This window comes from Trachurus japonicus, chromosome 7 (assembly GCF_045865225.1).
Source record: "Trachurus japonicus isolate A0001 chromosome 7, Traja_1.0".
Lineage (NCBI taxonomy): Eukaryota > Metazoa > Chordata > Actinopteri > Carangiformes > Carangidae > Trachurus > Trachurus japonicus.
In genome coordinates, this window is record NC_140913.1 from 31917604 (window position 1) to 31938984 (window position 21381).

The window sequence follows — 21381 nt, forward strand, 5'->3', positions numbered from 1 at the left end:
CACCTCATGAAGTCGACCATCTATGTGTGTAAATTTGAATAATAATATGAATATCTGTGTAATAAGTATAGAGTCAAGAGATTTTATTTGCCATTTCAGCACAAACCAAACAGTCTGGGCACATAGGAATTTTTGTGCAGTGCTCTCTTGTCTAGTAGTAAGTTAAAAGACACAGCAAGGCACATAATCTATAATAAAAAAAAAGTGCTTAAAACACAAGGAAAGTATATAATAAAGTAGAATTATAAATGATGAGTACTACTACCACTGAAGTGTGAAAAGCTGGACTTCACCCAATGACCAGGAATCAATTCTTTCTTTTCTTTCTTTTATTTTGAAAAGTTGTCATGGCCAAAAGCAGGTGAAAAACCTTAAACACAAACACAAATAGATCAAGAAAATATACCCCAATAATAAATCAACATAACACAAGATCAAATAATTAATCTTAAACTACTAGAAAAGCACCCAAAATTAAATAAAGACATTTTTATCACTATTCAATGATCATTTTAACCTTTAGCAGCTTTAAACTCCTATAAACACACACAATCCATACTTTTAGCTTTTTAACCTTTTAAAGGCTTTTAAAATACATTACATTTTGAACTATTTTTAAACCTACATGATTTTTTAATAGACATTTTAACCTGAATTTGATACCATGATTTACTACTTTTAAATACACACATTTTAATATGAATTTACTACTACTACCTTATCATAGTAGAACATGAAAGCTCCACCCTCAGCCACTGATTAAAGTTTTAGACCAGCAGAGATCTGCTTCTACCATTTGAAACAGGTTTCCCAGTTTGGAAGAAGAATTACTGGTTCCAACTTTGGCACTGGCTCCCTATACCCAGTCAGCTGATGAGTTGTTGAGTCAACCAGTATCAGCTTTTGTGACATCATTAGGGTTATGTTTGTTTACAGAGTGAAAGTTTTCCAGAGCAACTGAACTGATTGTGGGGTTGTAAACCAATCAGAGCAGTCGTCAATCAGTTTGATTAAACAGTCTCAACAGGGACAAACTGATCAGCAGGACCACAGACCAGTGAAGACCACACAGAGATGGTGAGTTCAAATGACTTTTTCTTCTGACCAGGCAACAGTTATAAAGGTTTAGACTGCATTATTCTATTCCATTAATAATGTATTTGCTGTGTGGCAGCCCTCCTCCATACAGGAAGAAACATACAAATCAATATTTATATTTATAGGCAGGCATGTCTTTATTCGTGTCCCATCACAGTTTTGGTCAGATATGGTCTTGACTCTTATGAAAGTGAAAGTAACTTCTCCTCGCACCATTCATGTCCCTTTATTATTTTTTATCCAGGGACACGTAGCCTACCCTACTGCACTCGTCACATGGTGCAACGTTCAGGGACAAGATTAGTGGCCATGTGCGTTACGTTTCTTAATAAGACTGGTGTACCAACTCAGGGGTACAGATTTACTTTCGGTTTTCTAAAATAAAGTCCTCCTTCTTTCAAATAATAAATTACAAAAATCATGAGCATATTCTATTTAAATCAATAAAATAAAATAAAAGACACTTTGATTGTACCTCCTATGTAAAACCGTGCAAGGCACTTGTTAATCTATTTTTAGATATTTTATCTCAGGATATCCAAAGGGAGACCCCCTCGGGATGACACATAGGTTACATACGTTTGAGTCAGTGTCAGACTGACTCATACCTACGACTTTCCTGACATTTAACGCGGCTTACACCGTGTGGGCGGGGTCGACAGCTGGGTTCATACAAAGCTATTATATAATTTTAACATTATTAGCCTATTATTCTGCCTATTAATCAGTTGATGTGTTAATCCTTAAATTATGAGATCATTATTATTATTTTATGTTAATTGTTTTGAAGGTCATTATAAGAAAAGTAGGCTAATATAAATATAGTGAAGTAAAAAAAAAGTGTAATAGCCTATTCCCCCTTAAAAGATAAAAGTAGTAATTCTACTCCATCTTATTTATACATAATTGTCAGTATTATTATTATTATTATTTATCCAATCATTTATTTTAATTTTCAGACATGTTTATGACACTGTCAGAATATGGAACCACCTTGCCGATTCTCTGTTCATGCTGTTTCTCTTTTTTGCCTTTTTTTAAAACTCAGATATGGAACAAAAGAATTTAAAGCTTTTAATAAGAAAGTTCTTATTGTTAATAAGAACATTTGTTCAAAAAAAAAGAAGAAGAAGATAAAAGTAAAAGCAAAAAATAAACTAATTGACCATAGATTTACAATGAAGTAGGCTACAGTGATTGGATTTATTGATATTCCACTGGTCTTTTGTGCAAAGTTCGTTTTATTTCTTGTCTCATTTCACTCCTGTTATCTATCTTGTATGTTTTGTCTTTAAAATTTTGAATTGTGCTGTAGCTACAAAGAGTTTTTTTTTGTCTTGCCTTCAAGTTCACTGGCTGCTGCTTTAGCTCAGCGTCTAGCACCGCCCGCCCGCGCCTCCTCCGGGGTGTCGTGGAGACAATAACGAGCGCGACTTTCTGGTCAAATGACAAGATGGGGAATTTCCGCAGCCTCCTGCCTTCAGAGTAGTCTTACAACATTTCCGAAAGATACTTAAAAGATGTAACGAATCGGTCGTCGTTTGAAAAAAAAAAAAAAAAAAAAAAATGAATCAAAAATAAATCGAGAGTGACAGGAGGAGACATTCGCGTTGCAGCGGGTCTGACTTTACAGTAGCTACGTCTCCACCTTGGATTTCACTTCCGCGTTGTGTTGTAGGGTATTTATAACTGAGACCATAGCTTAGATATAGTGACTGTGCAGCTGTGTGAGAGCTTTTATACAGGTTTGCTTTGCGGTTTGTGGCTGTGCAGCTTGTGAAAAAAAAGAGTTCACCAGCCTGGGTTTGTCCAAGGTATGAAGAGGAAAGCGCGAGCAATGGGTTCAACTCAGAGCTACGATGCAGCAGCAGCAGCAGCAGCCCCAAGTCTGGTGAAGCCTGCAGCCTCCTCCTTCACTGTAGATGTAAGTGTTTGTTTTCTTTTGCTTTCTTTTGCTTTTTCTTTTTAACATGTACATGAGCAGCGAGTACAACAACAACTACCTGCTGTTACAGCTGCATGTGTCTGCTCTACTGCAGCAGATGTAAATATCTGAATATCCCATCATGAGAGGGCAGGCTCATTTTGAGGTCATAAAGGTCCAAGTTGACAGTGGGAATGTTGACATGTAGTCCCAGGGGCGCCGCTAGGGATTTTGGGCCCCATGAAAAGAATCTTTACAGGGCCCCCAACACAGCGGCGAAATTTTTTGATGCTATTTTATATACAATTATGCATTTTAATGGTATTTTTGACTATCATTACCATATTTGTGAAAGAGGAACAACATGACAGTTGACATGTACAGTAGGGGAAGAACTGAGCGATCAATGGAATACAACGGAATTCATTTTTCATTTCCCAAAACAGATTCACCTTTGTATTGTTTTGAGACTGTAGTAAAATGTATTATTATTGCAGGGCGTTGATGTTTCCTAAACAATAAAGTTATTGTTACCAGGACATTGAAAATAAAACATTTGTGATTATATGTTAGTTAATAACTTGGTGTCATTATTTTTACTGTATTATCATTTCATCATCATTAGGGGCCTCTCTGGGCCCCCCTCAATCATGGGCCCCTAGAATCCGTTTAATCCTTTACCCCCCCTTTTCAGCACCCTAGTGTAGTCCTTATAATATCCATGAGAATTGAAAAAAAAAAAGGAAAAGTTTGATTCACCTAGCAGCCCTCATGGTGACCATGCTTTCCTCATTAAAACCAACATAATAATAATATATCAATATAACAACCCTCAAACTGCTGTAGCGTCTTAAAATATGCCCAAAACCTTATTATAATGATGCAAAAATATATATTTTTAAAGGATAATAATTAAAAAGGTTTAAAGCATGAACACCTTTACCCAGAAAGTGGAAGTGAAAGTGGGTGAGGGGATTTCAGCCAGGTTAAGTGGAACTTCTGTGACTCACAGCTATAAAGGTCATACATTAGAAAAGCTAAAACTGTCTATTATATTAACCGTAATTTTTCTAATAATTCATGCTACAATGTGCAAGTGTGAAATCGCAGTGGGAGTCATTGTTTTATTTTAATCATAGAGAAGGGAAGGGAGGTTAGATGAATATAAAGGGAAGAGAGGTGGAGAGTGGATAAGAGGCTGGTCAAAGGTTTATCAGTGAGACAAGACCCTTAAAAAGAAAAGATTAAAGATTGCTTTAGTCCAAAGTCCGCTCTGGAAAACTGAAGATATTATTATTCAACCACTTCACCTTTTCTGTGTGTCCCTTTTTTTTGGTTCCCTACCAGATGTTCCCTGTTCCTGTGGAGATTGTGGAGGAGATCTTCCTGAACCTTCCTCCTGACCAGGTGGTCTGTGCATGTCGGCTGGTGTGCCAGCAGTGGAGAGCAGTGGCCGACAGCGAGTCCCTGTGGAAAGAGAGGTGTCGGAGAGAAGGATATCGTCTCCGCGAAGCCTCCAGAGCGCCCAACGACTGGAGGTTGTTTTACTTCTTGTGCAAGAAGAGACGAAATCTCATCAAGAATCCAAAAGGAGAAAGTAAGAAGAAGCCACGACGACAACGTCTTTACTCTCAACGTCAAGAAGACCTGCTGAACAAAAGAATTACCTCTGAAAAATAACTTCTCTTGCAAATCCCTGTCTTTGTTTTTACAGAGAAAATGAAGGAGTGGCAGATATTGGAGAACGGTGGCGACAGGTGGAAAATAGAGGGACTCTTGGTGCCGCATCCAAATGACAAAGTCCAGAAAAACTTTGTGACGTCTTATGGGTAAGGTGCAGAAATCATTATGTGGCATTAAAGGGATAGTTCACCCAAAATTCAAATTTCAGTCATTTTCTACTCACCCTCATGTCGACTAAGGTCTGGGAGAAGTTTCAGAGTCATCCGTGCCTTTTTGGAGTTACAGGGGGGGCTCTGCGCAGCACTGCATTGCCATATGATGGTAACGAACGGAGCTCACTTTTCTTCGTCCAAAAAGACACACCAAAAAACATCCAAATACCGACATGAGAAATTGTTCCGAAAAAAATTAAATAAGTCTATATTTTAAGCTTGTTTGTAGCGGAAGCTCCCAGTGTCTCAGTTCACGGCTCTGCCTGTGTCAGTGCAACCCTTAGTCGACATGAGGGTGAGTAGAAAATGACTGAAATTTGAATTTTGGGCGAACTATCCCTTTAATATTTCTATATTTTACATTTATAAAGCGCAGAAGCTAAAACTCTCGTCTCCTCTGTGCAGGATGTGCAGGAAAACCCAGGTGATTGATTTGGAGAAGGAAGGCTACAACCCGTCATTTATGGACGACTTCCAGCCAGACATCAAAATATCTGATTGGTAAGAACAATAATACACGTAAAATACTCGATGTAACCGCTCAATCGATTGCAAATTGAATCGGCCACAAACTCAAGATTTTAGTGTTGAACTTTATTGTTGAGTTTCTAAAAAGATTTATCAAAATGAAACTATCTAAAGTCTCCCCTCTGCTTGATAATATATAATGTGAACACAAAGCTTGTGTAAATCCTAATAAATATGACCTCGTTACATCTGATGCTGCCCCCATATCAACAGAGCTGTGCTATTTATACAAGCTCCTGGTGCTGAAACCAAGTCTAATAAACTCACAAGACAAATAGCACAGGTGAATATAATAAGTTATTATAACCGAAGAAGACATCAATTACATCTCATCCTTTATTTTTTATCCCGTGTGCACTGAGGCGCTCAAAATAAACACACTCGCTCACTAATGTGACTTTTTTGTGTCAAATGAAGACGAACGTGAGCTGCTGTGTCTGTGACTGTCGAGCTTATATGACTTAAACAAACACAACATACTGAAAACCCACAGGAATTCGTGCCCCAGTGACCGGTGCTGAAAAGAAACCGACCCCTCGTTGAACCCTAACCGCTGACCCCTGATCTGTGAATGTGTGTGTTTGTGTTACATTAGGTATGCGCCGCGATGGGACTGCGGCTGCGAGTATGAAATCACTGTAGAGTTGCTGAATAAAACAAAGAAACCCATCCAGACGTTTGATCCCGAAGTCGTCATCTTTCCGCAGTGGAACGACCAGCAGTGGAATCAGGTAGGTAAACAACAAAGCATCAAGCGTTAATTAATACAGTGGGTAGTGTTGTGGTGCTCGAGACTAGTGGTCTCAAGACCACATTTTCAAAGTCTTTGTCTTGTCTCGGTCTCGGTCGAGTTGGACTTGGGATTTTTTCAAGACTATAGCTGCAGTGACATCGCAAATGTCTCTCTGTCACTAATTCAACAAGTTTAAAGCCCCAGTATGTAACTTATTTGGCTTTTTATGAGCAAAAATCAAATATTGCTTTCATAAATACGTATTTCACTTAAGTCTACTCACACCCGCATACAAATGAAAGCTTTCTCGTTCCTTAGAATGAGTTGTTACAAGTCGTTACAAATACATAAGTGGGCGACGCACCGAACCGAGGCGGCCATGTTGCATCGCCATTTTTTTTTTACGTTGAGTGGCAGCGTGACCGTAGGTAACCACGGAAACTCAGCGGAGAGAAAGTTTTCCAGGTAGCGCCTGTTAAAACTATCACCACTGTGTAGTGTGAGGAAGGACGGAGGCACTGGTGTTGCATTCAGGTGCAGTCAGGCAGACGGCCGTCGGCAAACCAACCGGATGTCATTTCACTCAAGGAGAGAAAATTGTTCTACAAAAGTATATGCTTGTGTGTAACCATTCTGTGCTGCTGTGTTATTCTGTTCAATCCAAACTTTGTTTCAGTTAGATATGGTTTAGGTTTTATATGAAATCATCTTTTCTTTTCAGTTACTATAGGAATAATGTAAATATCAAGCCATATGGTAATTATGAGTATCTAAACCCACTTGTTCTTCACATCTGTTTCTCAGGTGACCCATGTTTTCCAGAACTATGGACCAGGAGTGAGATATATCCGCTTTACCCACGGAGGCAAGGACACACAGTACTGGGCTGGGTGGTACGGGATCCGTGTGACCAACAGCTGCGTTGAGATATGTCCAGCAGTGGACACATAGCTCAGATAATAACGCCCGGCCAGCTGCCTCTCTTTGCCTGAAATTGCACATAATTTGTCATATATTTGCCTCATGTTGTCAGTTCTCCTTATCCATGTTGATGTGTAATTCATTCATACAGTAAATGCATATTAAATACTAGCGATTGCCTCTCACTGTATCCTGTTTGGGTGGTTCATGTGTATTATTCCTCTTCTCGTCCTTCCTACTTGTATCTTTGCAAACCAAAGAGCCATTTAGAGGCCTGGAAAACACACTTCATCACTTAGTTCTCACCCTCCGTATTTTATTCCTAATTTTGATTTTTTTTTTTTCTTTTAATGCTTGATTGCAGAAAGTCTTAAGTGTAATTTGGTTGTGGAAATAATCAGGGACAAGAAAGTATGAGTTGTATAAAACCAACAAATGCTAATATGTGTCATAAAGTTGTTGTTAAAGAATGAAAGCTATATATGTATGACCTCTCTAGAAGCATTATTTGCACTGCTATGTATTACATAAGATCTAATTAAGATTTATAATTAAAAACTTTTTTTTTTGGTGCAAAATGTTTTTTTTCTTTGGTTTGTGTATCTACTGTAGTCCCTCTATACATACACCTTCATTCTTGTAATCACCACAACAGACAACATGTAGTATTTGAAGTTAGATTTTATTCATAATACAGGTAATACTGGTTTATTGTGATACTTTGTCACAAGCAAGATACAGTACAACTTTGATGCCAAATTGAATAATAATAATAATTACGGTCCAAGAAACTCATCCAACATTTTTTCCTGGTTATTAATTCGATTTCAGTATCACATCAGCTTTTTTCTCTTCAAATCTCAGTATATGAATAATGCACACATTGTTCAGTCAATAATTATACTCTCGCTATATTTACAAATCAAATTCAAGCCCACCATCTCAGGCGTGGATATAGTTTAAGTGACAAATGCAAATAGTTTTACTTCAGTCATCTTCACAATCTTCACAGGATCTCAGACGATGGAGAGCATTTCATAGGAACTGTCACAATGTGGTGCTGTTTGACTTAATGATGCTGCAGACAGAGTGAGCAGCACGGTCGCTTTTTACAAAATAAGAAAACTAATTAGCCTGGGGTTACAAACCGAAATGCTCACACAAAGTTCTGGTATTGCAGTTTTTAAATGTTAAGGACATACATCACTTTCTTGTTAACTCGCTTCTTACAAAAAAGAGTAAATGACAAGGAAGTCGTTGTGCTCAAACTGTGCGTGTCATTTACTGGAAATGACGGTGACTATTCGTGATAGACGATGTCGAAAAGGAATGTTTAATCACAGCTGTATTTAAAACTCAAGCTCAGTGTATTTCTTACTTTTGCTCGTCAGGCTCTGTGGCTCTCTCTCTGCTTTGACAGGCGTCAATTTATCAGGTTTTTCTTCTTCTTAAGCAAACTACAATGGAGCGTAGCCTAGAAATGTCATATTACGTCAGGCAGCTCTTAGATCTTCTAAGAGACTTCGTCGACACTGACAGAATGAAACATAGTGGCTCCTACTAACCTTTGGAAAGTTGTGTTGATTCTTTAAAAAAAAAAGAAAATGCTTGGAAAACAATAATATTTGAGTTCTGACTTGAGCTGGCCCTGTATTGCTAGATACTTCATCAGTGATGCAATAAAATAAAAAATAAAAAACGCAGTGTTGTGTGCAAGGAATCAACAACAGTAAAAAAGTAAATTACTTGGAAATAAAAAAGGAAAATAAAGAGGTGCAGGTCACACTAATACAGAATTCGAGCATCTCATCATTATAAGCATGTTTGTGTTTTACAGGGTGCTCAATACAACAGTTAGATCCACTAAAAAAAATACCACTTCATAGTCAGGTTCCTTCAGAGTAGCACTTCTGAGAAATAAACTAAACAATAATGTGGTCAAACTGAAATATTATTCAATGTTACCCACAGTTTGCTGAGCACATCGCGTTAAGACCGTTTCAGTGGGGATCAATTCATCACAAACAGCATCGAATGTTACTCAATCTTGAAATCGCGTTCAGCACATTGATTATGTATTTAGGTTAAGTCAGTGAGATGGCAAATATTTCATGATATCTCGACTCGTGTTGGAATGTACTTGAGCGGGAAAACCTCTTCAGTACTGTTAACCTAGATTTGGAGAAGTGTTGGAGAAGGCTGCGATGTTGTGCGATGAAAACTTAGAGCAGAACACATTTACGCCTTTTCTTAGGTTCAGGAGGCTCCAGGGCAGCCAGTATTGCCTCATCAAACACATTCTTTAATCCTTTCTGTGGAAACAAAATATTAATATTCAAAACAGAGCCATGTTCCAAATACAAATTAACATCTTCAGGGAACTAATTGCAAAAAGAAGGCTGAGTAGAAGTGGAGCAGGGCGATCAAAATTTTCCTTTATTCAAATAACATTATACAAGACTCTCTGTGTGATCAAGTTGTCTGAGTTAAGACAAAAGCCCATGGAAATTTTCGATGCTGCAGTAGAAAAAAATTATTGTTACTGTCTGAGACAGAATGTAGCTTAAATGCCGTTTCGGGTACAACTGATGCGTAAGAGCTAAATTCTGATTTTATAAACAGAATATCAACAAAAAACCAAACAAAAACAAAACTCAGTCATGTCCAGTTACACAAACTTGCACGCAAGATGCTGACAACAGAGAGGAGAAATAAAGATTGGCACTTTTTGTCATATTATTAGGCAGCATGGACCATTGTGATTCAGGCCAAGTTGAAAAGAAAAGCACACATGAACAGAAGGAGTAAAGTTAATGAGCACAAAGTTTTTAAGTTTAAAAGAGCGTTGTGTGATTATTTTAGTGACAGACATCTCTTTACAATGAGTTAAGCAGCAGACGATCAAGAGGCAAAGCAAAGATGCAAGAAGACATCAGAACAAACAGCATTTTCTCTTTCTCTGAGTTTCTGGGGGCTCTAAAGCGGCAAGGATAGCCTCGTCAAATACGTTCTTCAGTCCCCGCTACAGAAAGAGGAAAAGAAAAGGGAGAAAGACAGGCACACAACACACAGTTAGATGGAGTTTGTGGCTAAATGCTGTTAGCAAGAGACAAAGAGGCAAAGCACACCCACCCTTGTTAGGAAACTGACATTTAAACACATGCTTGTCACGCCAGCGTTAAAGGGGGTTATGTAACGGGAGACCTTACCTGTGTTAGGGCTGAGCACTCGACATATTTGACTGCCTTAAGGTCGCGAGCCAGCTTTTCTGCCGTCTCCGGGGTGATTGGCTTCTGTTTGTTCTTGGCTAACTTCTCCACCGTGGAGGGGTCATCACGCAGGTCGATCTGAGTGCCGACCAACAGGAACGGGGTCTTGGGACAGTGGTGAGTTATTTCAGGAACCCACTGGAGTGAAAAAAAAAACAAAACAAAAACAAAACAGAGAAAGGTTAGGGATTCAAAGTCACCAAAATGTTTAAAAGGTACATTGTGTAGGAATTACTCCCATCTAGCGTTGCGGTTGTATATCGCAAGCAACTCAATCGTATTTTTCATGCTGCATTCACGTGAAATTGGGCAGACAGCAGACGGACGACAGCCGCTGCACGTAACGGCATAAACAAGCCTCTATGTTGTCATGGCGATGTCGTATAGTTTACCTGACCCACGTTTTACCGGCTTTCTCTCGACTTCTGTGACTAAAATGACATCTGGTTTGTTAGCGACGGCCGTCTGCCCGACTGCAGGTGAATGCAGCATCAGTGTAACGCTCCATTCCTCCTCACTGCGTTACCGCGGTGAATTTTCACAGACGCCACCTCCACCTGAGCCGACAGCTCCGGTGTCTCCGCTGAGTTTCCGTGGTTTCCTACCGTCACGCTGCCACTGAACGTAAAAACATGGCGACACCACATGGCAGCCAGCACCGAGCTTACCCGCTCCATGTAGATATGAATGATATGAACGGCTCATTCAAAAGCTGAAAGGAACACTTCAGTTTGCTGATGGGGGGGATTACTGGTTAATGAAAAACAGACTGAAGAACCAAATAATCGATTTTCATGAATAGAAAACAGGAGAAGTTACACAATGTCCCTTTAAGGATACTCCTGAGACCAGTCGAACGATGTGATTTTTTTGCCCCCAGGACTTTCACACCATTGTTTTGACTGTTACAATTTACCTTAATATTGCACATGTCATGTTATTACCTCAACTTGTGAGAGGGCGTTGTGTAGCACTTAGTTACCCAGCGGCGCAATCACTAAATCACCTTCTCTCGGGATGCCAAAGTCATCGGCTTGAAAAAACCCCGATGGCAAAAATTAAGCAGCAAATTCATGCAAATGGTTTTAAAATGCTTGTGAGGTGCCTGGACCTCAGTAAATTATCACTAGCGGCTATATTTATTTATTCCTCTTCCTGTGTGTCATTTGGTCTTTTACAACAAGTAAATAAATGTTGTTGTTTTTTTAATTGATTGCCACTCTCATCCTTTTATAATTAGAGGGTCAGTAACAAAACAGGATCCACAAGTTAGATTTTTAAAAAGCCTGCTAAACATGCATGACTGATTCCTGTTCCCAAACCTGATTCTGACTCATTTTCTTATCTACATATTTAAAACTGTATAACAACAAGGCTGTGGTTCGATTGTTTTCCTTGGTATCCAGATTTTTTTTAAAAAGCCTTCCAGTTGTCATGATGAATGCAGCAAGAAGAACAAATATTGAACTGCAGCGGTTAAGAGTTTATATCAATAAATGTAGTTGTTCAGCTTTCTATGTGAGATTTATGGTCAGTCAGTTGTGTTTTTGTATGTTTGTTGTTTTATTTTCACAACGGATTATTTTTAAGGTTTCATTTCAAAATGTTTTATTAGTCCCTTTTCTCAAGAGCATCAGTCATGGTCAGTTTTTCATTTAGCTGAATGACTCTGTATTGAATACTATGGTTTGGTATTTTGTCATGTAACAACACAATACATACCATACTTTCTCACATATCTACCAACAGCATTCAACATTGGCAAAATTGTGTGTTGTACATTAAATAAAAGCATGCAGCATTACAAGAAACACAAAGTTAGAAAAATGTATTTCCTTTGTGGTCCTGACCTGCAAGCGAATCAGGACAGCAAGCAAAACAGCTGTGTCCTCAATAGGTGTAACCCAAATAAGTTGTACATATTTACCAAAAATAATCAATATAATCACTCATTACTCATAAAACAAAAGGTTTCAACAACCATTTTTTACAACTTTATAGACAGTACTTGAATCCTAACTATGCCTGGTATTCTAACTATGTTGATTAATGGTTCAAACACCTGTAAATAGTCTGTTGCCTCACCAGTTGGGAAGGTACATACATGACCTGCAGCAAAATAGTTGTCATTGATTACTGGTAGGCTCCTGAGCTATGCTAATGTCCTCTATGTGTAGCTCTGTGGTATGTCTTTCATGTGCTGACTAACTGTGTCTCTGTTGTGTTGTTATTTAACAAACTTCCTCACTGGAGATTAGCTGAATCAACAGATTTGTACGGTAAGTAAAAAACCACTACAAAATAAAAGATAAACGCTTTGTACTCACTTTTTCTTTAACATTCTCAAATGAGGAAGGTGAAACAACTGAGAAACAGACTAGGAAGACATCCGTTTGTGGGTAGCTTAGTGGTCGTAACCTGTCATAATCCTCCTGACCTGCGGAGACAGAGGCCACATAACAAATGAATTCACCACGTGCCATGTGACAGACTAATAATAACTCTACATCTGTTAATTTAGAATTGAATTGAATTGAAAGAGAAACAGATAAACTTACCTGCTGTATCAAATAAACCAAGGGTGTAGGGTTCACCCCCGATCATTACAGTTACTGCATAGTTGTCAAACACCTGTGGTGGAAGAATTAATGGTAGTCAGGTATGTTTCTCTTTTCTGCTTTGACCATACTGCATAGTACTATGTTGTTGTTGGCTGTCACACAAATGCATCCAATTGTGAAAATACTCCAAACATACTTACTGTTGGTACATACTCAGAGGGGAATTTGTTGGTGGTGTATGAAATCAATAGGCAGGTTTTACCCACTGCTCCATCACCCACCACCACACATTTGATAGTCTGCATCTCTGTGCTTTCAGCTGGGAAAAACAAAACAAAACAAAAAAACATTAGCAGCAGGAAGGGAAAAATAAATAACTCATGAATTTTTCACAATCATACAAATATTACACCTGAATCTGTTAACAGGTTAATTCAGGCCAGAGTGGTTAAATACAACTTAGAAGTAATTGCCTGCTGAGAATATTCAAAAATTGTTTGTGTTCATGTCAGAAGATAAAAATAACAGGAGGAGATTTGATTTCAATCATCAAGTGGCTCGGACCACCTTAAAACAAATGTGTACTTCTGTTGTTGGCGTAAAACTTTGGAATACTCAAGAGAACAATTTGAGGGGTTGTACAGATATTTTTCACTTTGAAAAAAAGGTATGAAGAGAAACAAATTAGAAAATATGCATTGAAAATTTGACTGGATGTTTACATTTTGAGTTGTTTTGGTCTTGTAAATTCATTTATGTGGGTTATTTTTTTTGTTTTTCGTTGATGTAATCGAGGGTATAGATGGGTGTGTAGGTAACTGGAAGTGACAGACCATCTAAGATTGTTTGAGTTTAAGTTAGGGGGAAGACATAAATAAGACTTACATTCTTCTTACTGCCCCTTTTCCAGTCATGAAAAGTGTTGATTTAGATGTAATTATGGATTTATGTAACATCATATTGTATTGTACTATAATCTTTAATGAAAGGGACGAATAAAGAATGAATTGATGATCGATGGAGAGGGAGAAATGCTGTTTCCTATCATTAACTAGTTAAGTGTCACACCCCACCACTACAACACTGTCTGGAGGCTAACGTTAGCTAATGACAGCGTTACCCTCCCTGTCTGTCACATGAACACTTTTTATAACCTTACTAACTTTAGTGTTAATAAATACGGCAACGAAAGGGTAACATAGTGTGAAACCATCTACTTTAACAACTGTGTGCCATGAATAATAATACAATATACAGATATGTTTGTGTATTGGCTAGAAAGCTAAGCTAGCACTCACTAGACAATGCTAGCTAGTTTAGCCAGCTAGCATCCGGACGCTGGCTTGTAAACGAGCCCCAGCTAACGTGATGAAGCAACTAAACCGATGTCAGACCCGGTGTTTGTTAACTAAACACACACACAGATGTAGGAAAAATGTTTCAAGTACATACCGGCGTCCCTCTGTGTCTCTACTCTGCTCCGTTAGCTGTCTATTTCGCCGGGCGTTGGCACCAGCGAGCAGCAAGTTGGTCCAGTACTTCCACCACCGCTGCCAAGCTAGCTAGAATAACACCGGATGTCACCTTCAAAATAAAATTCCAAAACATAAACTCGACACTATATTGTGATACAACACAACTGTAAATGTATATATAATGACGTAAAAGGTTGTTAATTTGACGTATTTGTATTCTGTATGTTGTGTTTGTTACAGAATTTAACCGTACGAGTCGTCACTTGTTCCTTGTTATGCTTTTACATTGAAAGATGAAATCCCCTGCCTGTGTTGTCGTCCTTGACATAAACTGAGGCTGCAGAAGTGATGACATCACCTCCTCAGTCCCTCTGATCCTGCATCTGATCCAGAGTCTGAACTCTGTCACTTTATAACAAGACCAAAAAACAACAAAAACCTTTTTTATATAGGCTAGCCTTGATTTATACAAGACTTCATCGTACGAATTAGGTACTGATAACATACTTATTGGTTCCTACTGTACTGATAGTACATATATAAAGATCCATAAACAACTCATGAAATATAAAACTTTAGGGGATAAGGGAGTAACATTGGGAATCTTAAAAGCTGGAAGAAACAAATACTAGCCTACTTTGTGTGTGGTCTCAAAAGGTTTGAACAACAATTGTTCTTCCGCTCCGTTATAAAAGAGTAAAAATATCAAATAGCCTACTATCCCATGTTGTCAACCCGTTTTCCAATAGTGTCAATGGTATTAACAAAAACCCAAGATATAAGGATATGATTTTCTCTATCTTTTGCTCTAAAACAGCAAATTGTTACTCTCTTGTCCCCATACTGTAGCCTATGTCTTGAGTAGCAGTGAAATGAAAACATGACAGAATCTTTAAACCAGTTTTGTTGTTCATGAGGATGATTTGACTTGTCACAATAATAGCACAGGTGTAAATAATAAATCAATAACGACGGCTGCTTGATGGCCTGTTTAGCATGTCCTGACTCCTGGCATTGGTTCATTAAGGCTTAGCAGCACACCGCAACAGACCTGAGGTATCATTAATGTTACAAATGATGCCTGTTACTCTGACAAGTCAAAGTGTTTGTAATGCTTTGCTCAATCCCATTTACATATATGAGGATGATACATTTTCATAAACAATCCATATAGTGCAAAAACCAATACAACATCGCCACAGATTACATAGTTTATTACTTCACTGATATACATAAACTGACCATCACATGTGTCACAAATACAAGATTCAGTGCACGGTCGTTGCATTAAATTACACAGGTATGGAGGATAATGAACTGCTAATATATACAAGTCTATGGTGTTCTCAGACCAGCAGACACAATTATCCAATTTCTTGCAGCAGGGTAATGAAATCTCTTTGGCAAGGATCATAAATCATCACTGCCTCTCTTTGAGAGTATAATATATAACATCTTCAGGGGAATTTAACCATAATTTGCCTTTGATTGTAACAGAAAATCACCAGTTTACTCAGATTACCTTGGATAGAAACAACCCATCTCAGCTGTAGGTATCACTTAAGTCTCTTTAAGGCTGTGTGTGTGCATGCCGCGGGTGTGTGTCTTGAAGAAACTGCACTTTCCTTAAATTAACAAAAAATAGGGAAATACATCACCACTTTCGCAATGTAAAAAGCAACACTTTACAAAAACTGGGGCACCGTTTATGCATGAAGAGATTTTTACTCTGCTTTCTATTTTCAGACCTTTGGAGTACACCACTGACAGATTTAATAAAACCCCTAGAAACTGGTGGTTAAATGCAAATGAACACCAACTTTTATGACCAGGACCATCTATATAAGATGTGCAAATAAATTAAGTGAAGGCCAAGAGCCTCGGTTCTCCAGAGGTGCTAATTTGGATATTCAGGAGTTGAGCCCAAAGTTATCTCAGGCCCTGGACACTGAAATTAATGAGGTTTTAATCATTTAAATACAAGAAAAAAAGTGGCTGAAAGCCAATTTTTCACTTGGTTTGTTTTTGGTTTAATTCATACTCAGATAGAGTGTCCCCTAGAGGAATGGATTTTTAACCTCAGTATGAATGCATTTATAATTCACCCATGATTTAAAATCTCAATTGTTACCTAATTTTCAGATGTAAATGTTTTGATTTTGAGATTGTTGGTCCACACATATTTCACAGGACCTTTTTATCCTCCACACAGCGACGTGTGTTGATAGCAGACAACAGACCAATAAAATAAAGAGAATCCAACGTAGAATCGCCCACCATCTAGTTTAAACAAACAACAACAGAAAAGAAGAAGGGATACGTTTAGGAACATAAGGATATGGAATGATGTGTCTGTCAACACATGTGCTCCAAGGCAGCACTCCTGAAAGTTGATGGATTGTTTTTTGCATTTACAATCATAATTTCACATTATGTAGAGCTGATCAAAAAATAAAAAATCAGTAATCGACATGTTTTTAATCTAAAGAGAACACAAGAACTGAATGCATTCTTAATGTTATAAGTTAAAGCAACTAACGAAAGACAAGAAGGCAAAGAGTTCTCAACTGTGCATCATCATATCGATCATTATTTAACCTCACCTGTGAATTTCCAGCCTCTCCTCCATCTGCAGCTTCTCCTCCTCTATCTCCTGCAGACTCTCTCTCTCTATCTCATGCAGCTGCTCCTTCTCTACCTCCTCCTGCCTCTTCTCCTCTACCTTCTCCTTCTCCATCTCCTCTAGCCTCTCTACTGTCTGACACCTGACAAAAATATGATGATGCATGACATGAACAGACACATTAGCGACACAACGATCATCCAGTTTGACGGTACAGTTATTGCATGAGGAAAAAAGGCTTTTTACTTTCACACCATTATGTGTTATTTTGTGGGAACTGTTTTTTAAACAGTTGCTCCCTTTCACACAAAGAATACATGAAAATAATACGTAAGTAAAAATATCTAAAAAACAAACAAACAAAAAAAAGACATACCATTATCGTTGACTAAACACTACGGATAGCGGTTGTATTGATAGGGACTACACTGTAAAAACTCAAAATCTTTCCAAGAATATTTGTCTTATTTCTTGTCAAAATGTAGTCAAAACTAAACTCTTTCTACTTAAAATAAGACTCATCACCTAAAAACGAAAAATTTTTTAGATCATTTTCACTTGTTTCAAACAAATATTCACTTGAAATAAGTAGAATACGTAATCTGCCAGTGGAAGCAGGTTTTTTGTGCTTGTAATAAGAAAGAAAAACTTTCTCCACTATCAGATTTTTCTACTTATTTCAAGTGAAAATATGTAAAAAAAAAAAAAAAGAAAAAAAAAGACTCATCACATAACTTTTAACTTTTTTCAAGCATATTTTCACTTGAAATAAGTTTTTCTTTATTACAAGCACAAAAAACGTGCTTTCACTGGCAGATTTTTCTATTTATTTCAATTGAAAATTAGTTTGAAACATAATTTTTATGTGATGAGTCTTATTTTTAGTAGCCTATAATTAGATTTGTTTTGACTAGAAATGACATGGCAGTGTACACGGCTAAATATTGGTATAGGGATGTGTCCCCAACACAATGAATCAACATATTTCACTTCCCGATGGCTCTCACCTTGTTTCATTATCTTCCAATGAGGAACTGGTTGGTGTGGTGACAGTAGTTGTTACCACTGCAGAGGAAAAAAATAAATGTGTTTCAGAGAAATCATGTTTATATCAGACAGCAGCTACATACATTTGCCACTTATATTTTACATTATGCGGGGCTAATATGGTCTTTTTTCATCATGTATGGAAATACCCACACGGAAAGAACCTATACTGTAGGTTTTAATATAGGTTTGAATATATGTGACATACATGAAATTGGCCGTTTTCATGTACTGTATACGCATATATGCTATATATATATGTGGTGCATATATGCACCATATATATATAGCATATATGCGTATATATGAAAACAGCCAATTTTATGTATGTCACATATATTCAAACCTGTATTAAATACTATAGGTTCTTTCCGTGTGGGTATATATTTTACATTTCAACTATGCAATTGACCACAACTCTTATTTGTGAAAAAAATAAACATAGCTCTAAACCAAACAACATGTTTTTAATTCAAGTTATGGAGTCAGTTATCTAAGCTTCTGTTTTTTTAGGATTTACTAAACCAATATTATCAAAGCAAAAAAAATGTATACAAAACATATTTTAAAAAAAGCAATAGTGTACCTGTGTGAGAGACGGTGAGCTTGACATGTTTTTTAACATTCCTTCCAGATGTGGCAATGACACACCAGTACACATCTGTATCACTGTCTCTGAGTGAAGTCATAGTAACAGTGAAGACTCCTGCCTCCTTGTCGTCTGCAATGAAGATCCTGTCGTTCGGTCGGTTCTTGGGTGTTTTCACCATGATGCTGCACAGTTCATACACTAGACCTTTGCACCAGTACTTTGTGTGTTCTCTGTACTGCTGTTCGTAACGACAGGGGATCGCCACAGATCCTCCGTACGGTGCCGTTAAGTCATCTGGAGCCGACAGCTGGGAGTCCACCGTGTGCTCCGTTAGCCAGATGAGACACAGAACTGTGACTGCATAGAGAAAAAACACACACAGAGACATCAAGTTAGTTATTTTTCCCCCCTGTTCCCCCACAATTACAAATCTATATAAGCTTTTAAATAAATACCATCAAAGACGCCTACAAACAGCCCTGTGCTCTTCATGGTGGAAAAACTTGAAGTACATAATGAAACACTGAGATGCTTCCTCTTCTTTCTCCAATGTGGTTAAGTTGTGCAATCAGGTGACGTGTGGTCAATCAGCGTGTTGTCAAGATGAATTTGCATATTGTTTTTCTGTGGGAAGTAGTACTTTATTGTGTTTTCCCAGTGCATCTTGTGTCCTATACAGCTTTACAGTGAGGGCTGTAAGCCAGGTTATTCAGTTCAACAGTAGGTGGTGCTGAAGTCCAAACTGTCCAGATTATCTTTTACTGTGCAGCACAATGTAATCAGACTTTTGACAACTTTGTAAAAAATATTTATAAGATCCATTTTGTGGATACAATTAAATGTGTTTCATCAGAATTTCCTTCATGTCATTTCATTCTTTACTTCAATAATTGCAGCTGCTGTCTTTCTGAGGAGCAGTTAAGTGAGTCGACTTTACTGTATGTATGTAGGTGTGAATATTTCACGGTTTATATTGTATTGTTGTTGTTTAGCATCAGATTGATCTTTATTGGCAATATTTTTTCTTACTGACAGTGACTACCTTTCTTTATTAAAGTAGACTATTAATGATAGAGTCTGGTGCACAGCAGTCAGTCATGCTTTCCTGTCTTTCTTCACTGTCCTATCCAATAAATAGATAAGAATACAACAACAACTTAATCTTACTTAACAAATCAAATTGTCATTGTGTAAAATTATGCATATGCACGTAATGATCATGAACAACAACAAAGATGTGGTGAGATAAATCATAGTTGAGTAATGTGTTGATTGTATCATAGAGATGTAGTGTGAGAATATACGAGTTCACATTTAGCAACACACAATGACACTGACCCTAATGCACCACATTTAAAATAAAGTCTTAAAGTCTAAAACATTTCTTTTCTTTTCTTTTCTCAACTTTTCACACTAGCATACTGCATAGATATCCTGAGATGCAGAGAAGTCTTGTGGTCAGTCAAGAGAGTAAAAAACAGAACCGTGCTGGTGACACATGAAGAGAAACAGCGCGTGGTTGCAAAAAGAAAAAAAAAAGCCAGTGTCTGTTTTTGACAACCAGCTTGATGGTTTACACTAAAAAACTGGGCGTGGGAATCTGGGATACTTCTGCAAAATGTGACATTTAATCCTTGCTTTTGCTGCTACAGTAGAAACAGGGAAGAAAAGCTTCTTCTTCCTCTTCTTCTTGTAATAGGACTGACTTTAAATAAGTTGGTGAATTTTTGAGGTACTGAATAAAGTCACATTGTTTAGTATTCTTTTCTTCTTTTTCTTTTTTAAAACTTGGCAGATATTGAAAGTACATATACGTAGATAGATTAGCCTTTGATTTACAACTTGCAGAATGAATTCTCAAACTGAACTGTACCGAGATAATGAAATGACCTTGGTAAAAACTTAAATTGGATCAATTTTTTTTACATTACGAGCAAATCGGTGAGTCAGTGAAACATTAAACTCCCAGTGCCCTTGACATTTGACTGACCTTTTTTTTTCTTTAAATTGTTGAGAAACACCATGTAAGTAGTTGAAGTTGCTTCATGAAAACAAATGATGTTACTTCTGCTTCTCGGCCTTGGTAAAGCTGAAGGTGTTTTTTTTTTCCCGCTGACACCAGCAGCATATCCCTCTTTAAATATTACATAAACTATTAAAGACAAACAAAGCTGCATTATAAATGATTAGATAAGTTCTCCATTTAGCCTGCGCTTAGCTTTGAGTTTAATGTAAATCTTGCAGGTCGTATCATGAGCCCCTTTTTCAGCGCACTAGGAGATGTCAAACATATTTATCATCACGTATCTGCAGTCTTAATAGTTTACCAAAGGCAATTTTGCCCTGTGTTTATGTGAGTCGACTGCTAATACAGTATATTATTTCACCACTCAACAGAAACATTTACTGCATCTTGAATTAGAAGATAATCTCTCTTTCCTCTTTCTGTGTCTCCATATACGTAAATATACAGCATTTCAACTTTTAAAATGTTCTTATTTGAGCTTAGATAAAAATTGTCATTACAGTTCGGAAAAATAAGGCCTTCACTTGGGAGACAGACACCATGACCTACAATATCTACTTTTCTAAAAATATATTTGAGACACATTTGTCATTGCTGTGTCTGGGTTTCTGTGGGGATTTTTTTTCAAATATGTCTTAAGTCTGTTTGCTGGAGCACGATAAATGAGACCTTCACACAAGGAGAAAGCG

The 21381-nt window shown here is 37.6% G+C and overlaps 3 protein-coding genes across 4 annotated transcripts; 1 reads left to right on the forward strand and 2 right to left on the reverse strand.

Annotated features, from left to right (window-relative positions):
* The first annotated feature begins 2721 nt into the window (after positions 1 to 2721).
* LOC146985125 (F-box only protein 6-like) lies at positions 2722 to 7297 on the forward strand. The gene is made up of 6 exons (XM_085783164.1): positions 2722 to 3022; positions 4370 to 4619; positions 4737 to 4851; positions 5323 to 5418; positions 6041 to 6176; positions 6983 to 7297. The coding sequence occupies exons 1-6, from the start codon at positions 2915 to 2917 to the stop codon at positions 7127 to 7129; spliced, it is 852 nt and encodes a 283-aa protein (XP_085639290.1). The 5' UTR covers positions 2722 to 2914; the 3' UTR covers positions 7130 to 7297.
* Positions 7298 to 7762: 465 nt separating this feature from the next.
* On the reverse strand, positions 7763 to 14478 carry LOC146985126 (cell division control protein 42 homolog). Of its 2 annotated transcripts, none has more exons than XM_085782886.1 (6): positions 14382 to 14478; positions 13130 to 13248; positions 12927 to 12999; positions 12696 to 12805; positions 10309 to 10506; positions 7763 to 9411 (listed from the first exon to the last, which is right to left on the reverse strand). In XM_085782886.1, the coding sequence occupies exons 2-6, from the start codon at positions 13232 to 13234 to the stop codon at positions 9322 to 9324; spliced, it is 576 nt and encodes a 191-aa protein (XP_085639012.1). In that variant the 5' UTR covers positions 13235 to 13248; positions 14382 to 14478; the 3' UTR covers positions 7763 to 9321. The 2 variants fall into 2 exon arrangements, with proteins under 2 accessions (XP_085639012.1, XP_085639011.1); XM_085782885.1 differs by lacking the exon at positions 7763 to 9411 and adding an exon at positions 9514 to 10121.
* A 1118-nt stretch (positions 14479 to 15596) lies between these two features.
* Positions 15597 to 19173, reverse strand: LOC146985127 (CMRF35-like molecule 1). The gene is made up of 4 exons (XM_085783165.1): positions 19122 to 19173; positions 18661 to 19023; positions 18035 to 18092; positions 15597 to 16684 (listed from the first exon to the last, which is right to left on the reverse strand). The coding sequence occupies exons 1-4, from the start codon at positions 19156 to 19158 to the stop codon at positions 16543 to 16545; spliced, it is 600 nt and encodes a 199-aa protein (XP_085639291.1). The 5' UTR covers positions 19159 to 19173; the 3' UTR covers positions 15597 to 16542.
* Positions 19174 to 21381: the final 2208 nt, after the last annotated feature.

What these genes read in the sequence shown, in the direction of transcription:
- LOC146985125 (XM_085783164.1), top strand. Translation starts at nt 2,915, where the DNA reads ATGAAGAGGAAAGCGCGAGCAATGGGTTCAACTCAGAGCTACGATGCA. An exon ending in CAAGAATCCAAAAGGAGAAA is followed by an intron (nt 4,620 to 4,736) that starts GTAAGAAGAAGC and finishes TTGTTTTTACAG; the next exon opens with AGAAAATGAAGGAGTGGCAG. An exon ending in AACTTTGTGACGTCTTATGG is followed by an intron (nt 4,852 to 5,322) that starts GTAAGGTGCAGA and finishes TCCTCTGTGCAG; the next exon opens with GATGTGCAGGAAAACCCAGG.
- LOC146985126 (XM_085782886.1), bottom strand. Translation starts at nt 13,234, where the DNA reads ATGCAGACTATCAAATGTGTGGTGGTGGGTGATGGAGCAGTGGGTAAA. An exon ending in CCTCTGAGTATGTACCAACA is followed by an intron (nt 13,000 to 13,129) that starts GTAAGTATGTTT and finishes CTTCCACCACAG; the next exon opens with GTGTTTGACAACTATGCAGT. An exon ending in TTGAGAATGTTAAAGAAAAA is followed by an intron (nt 10,507 to 12,695) that starts GTGAGTACAAAG and finishes TTTTCACTCCAG; the next exon opens with TGGGTTCCTGAAATAACTCA.
- LOC146985127 (XM_085783165.1), bottom strand. Translation starts at nt 19,158, where the DNA reads ATGAAGAGCACAGGGCTGTTTGTAGGCGTCTTTGATG. An exon ending in GCTCACCGTCTCTCACACAG is followed by an intron (nt 18,093 to 18,660) that starts GTACACTATTGC and finishes TTTCCTCTGCAG; the next exon opens with TGGTAACAACTACTGTCACC. An exon ending in TTGGAAGATAATGAAACAAG is followed by an intron (nt 16,685 to 18,034) that starts GTGAGAGCCATC and finishes TGTTTAAACTAG; the next exon opens with ATGGTGGGCGATTCTACGTT.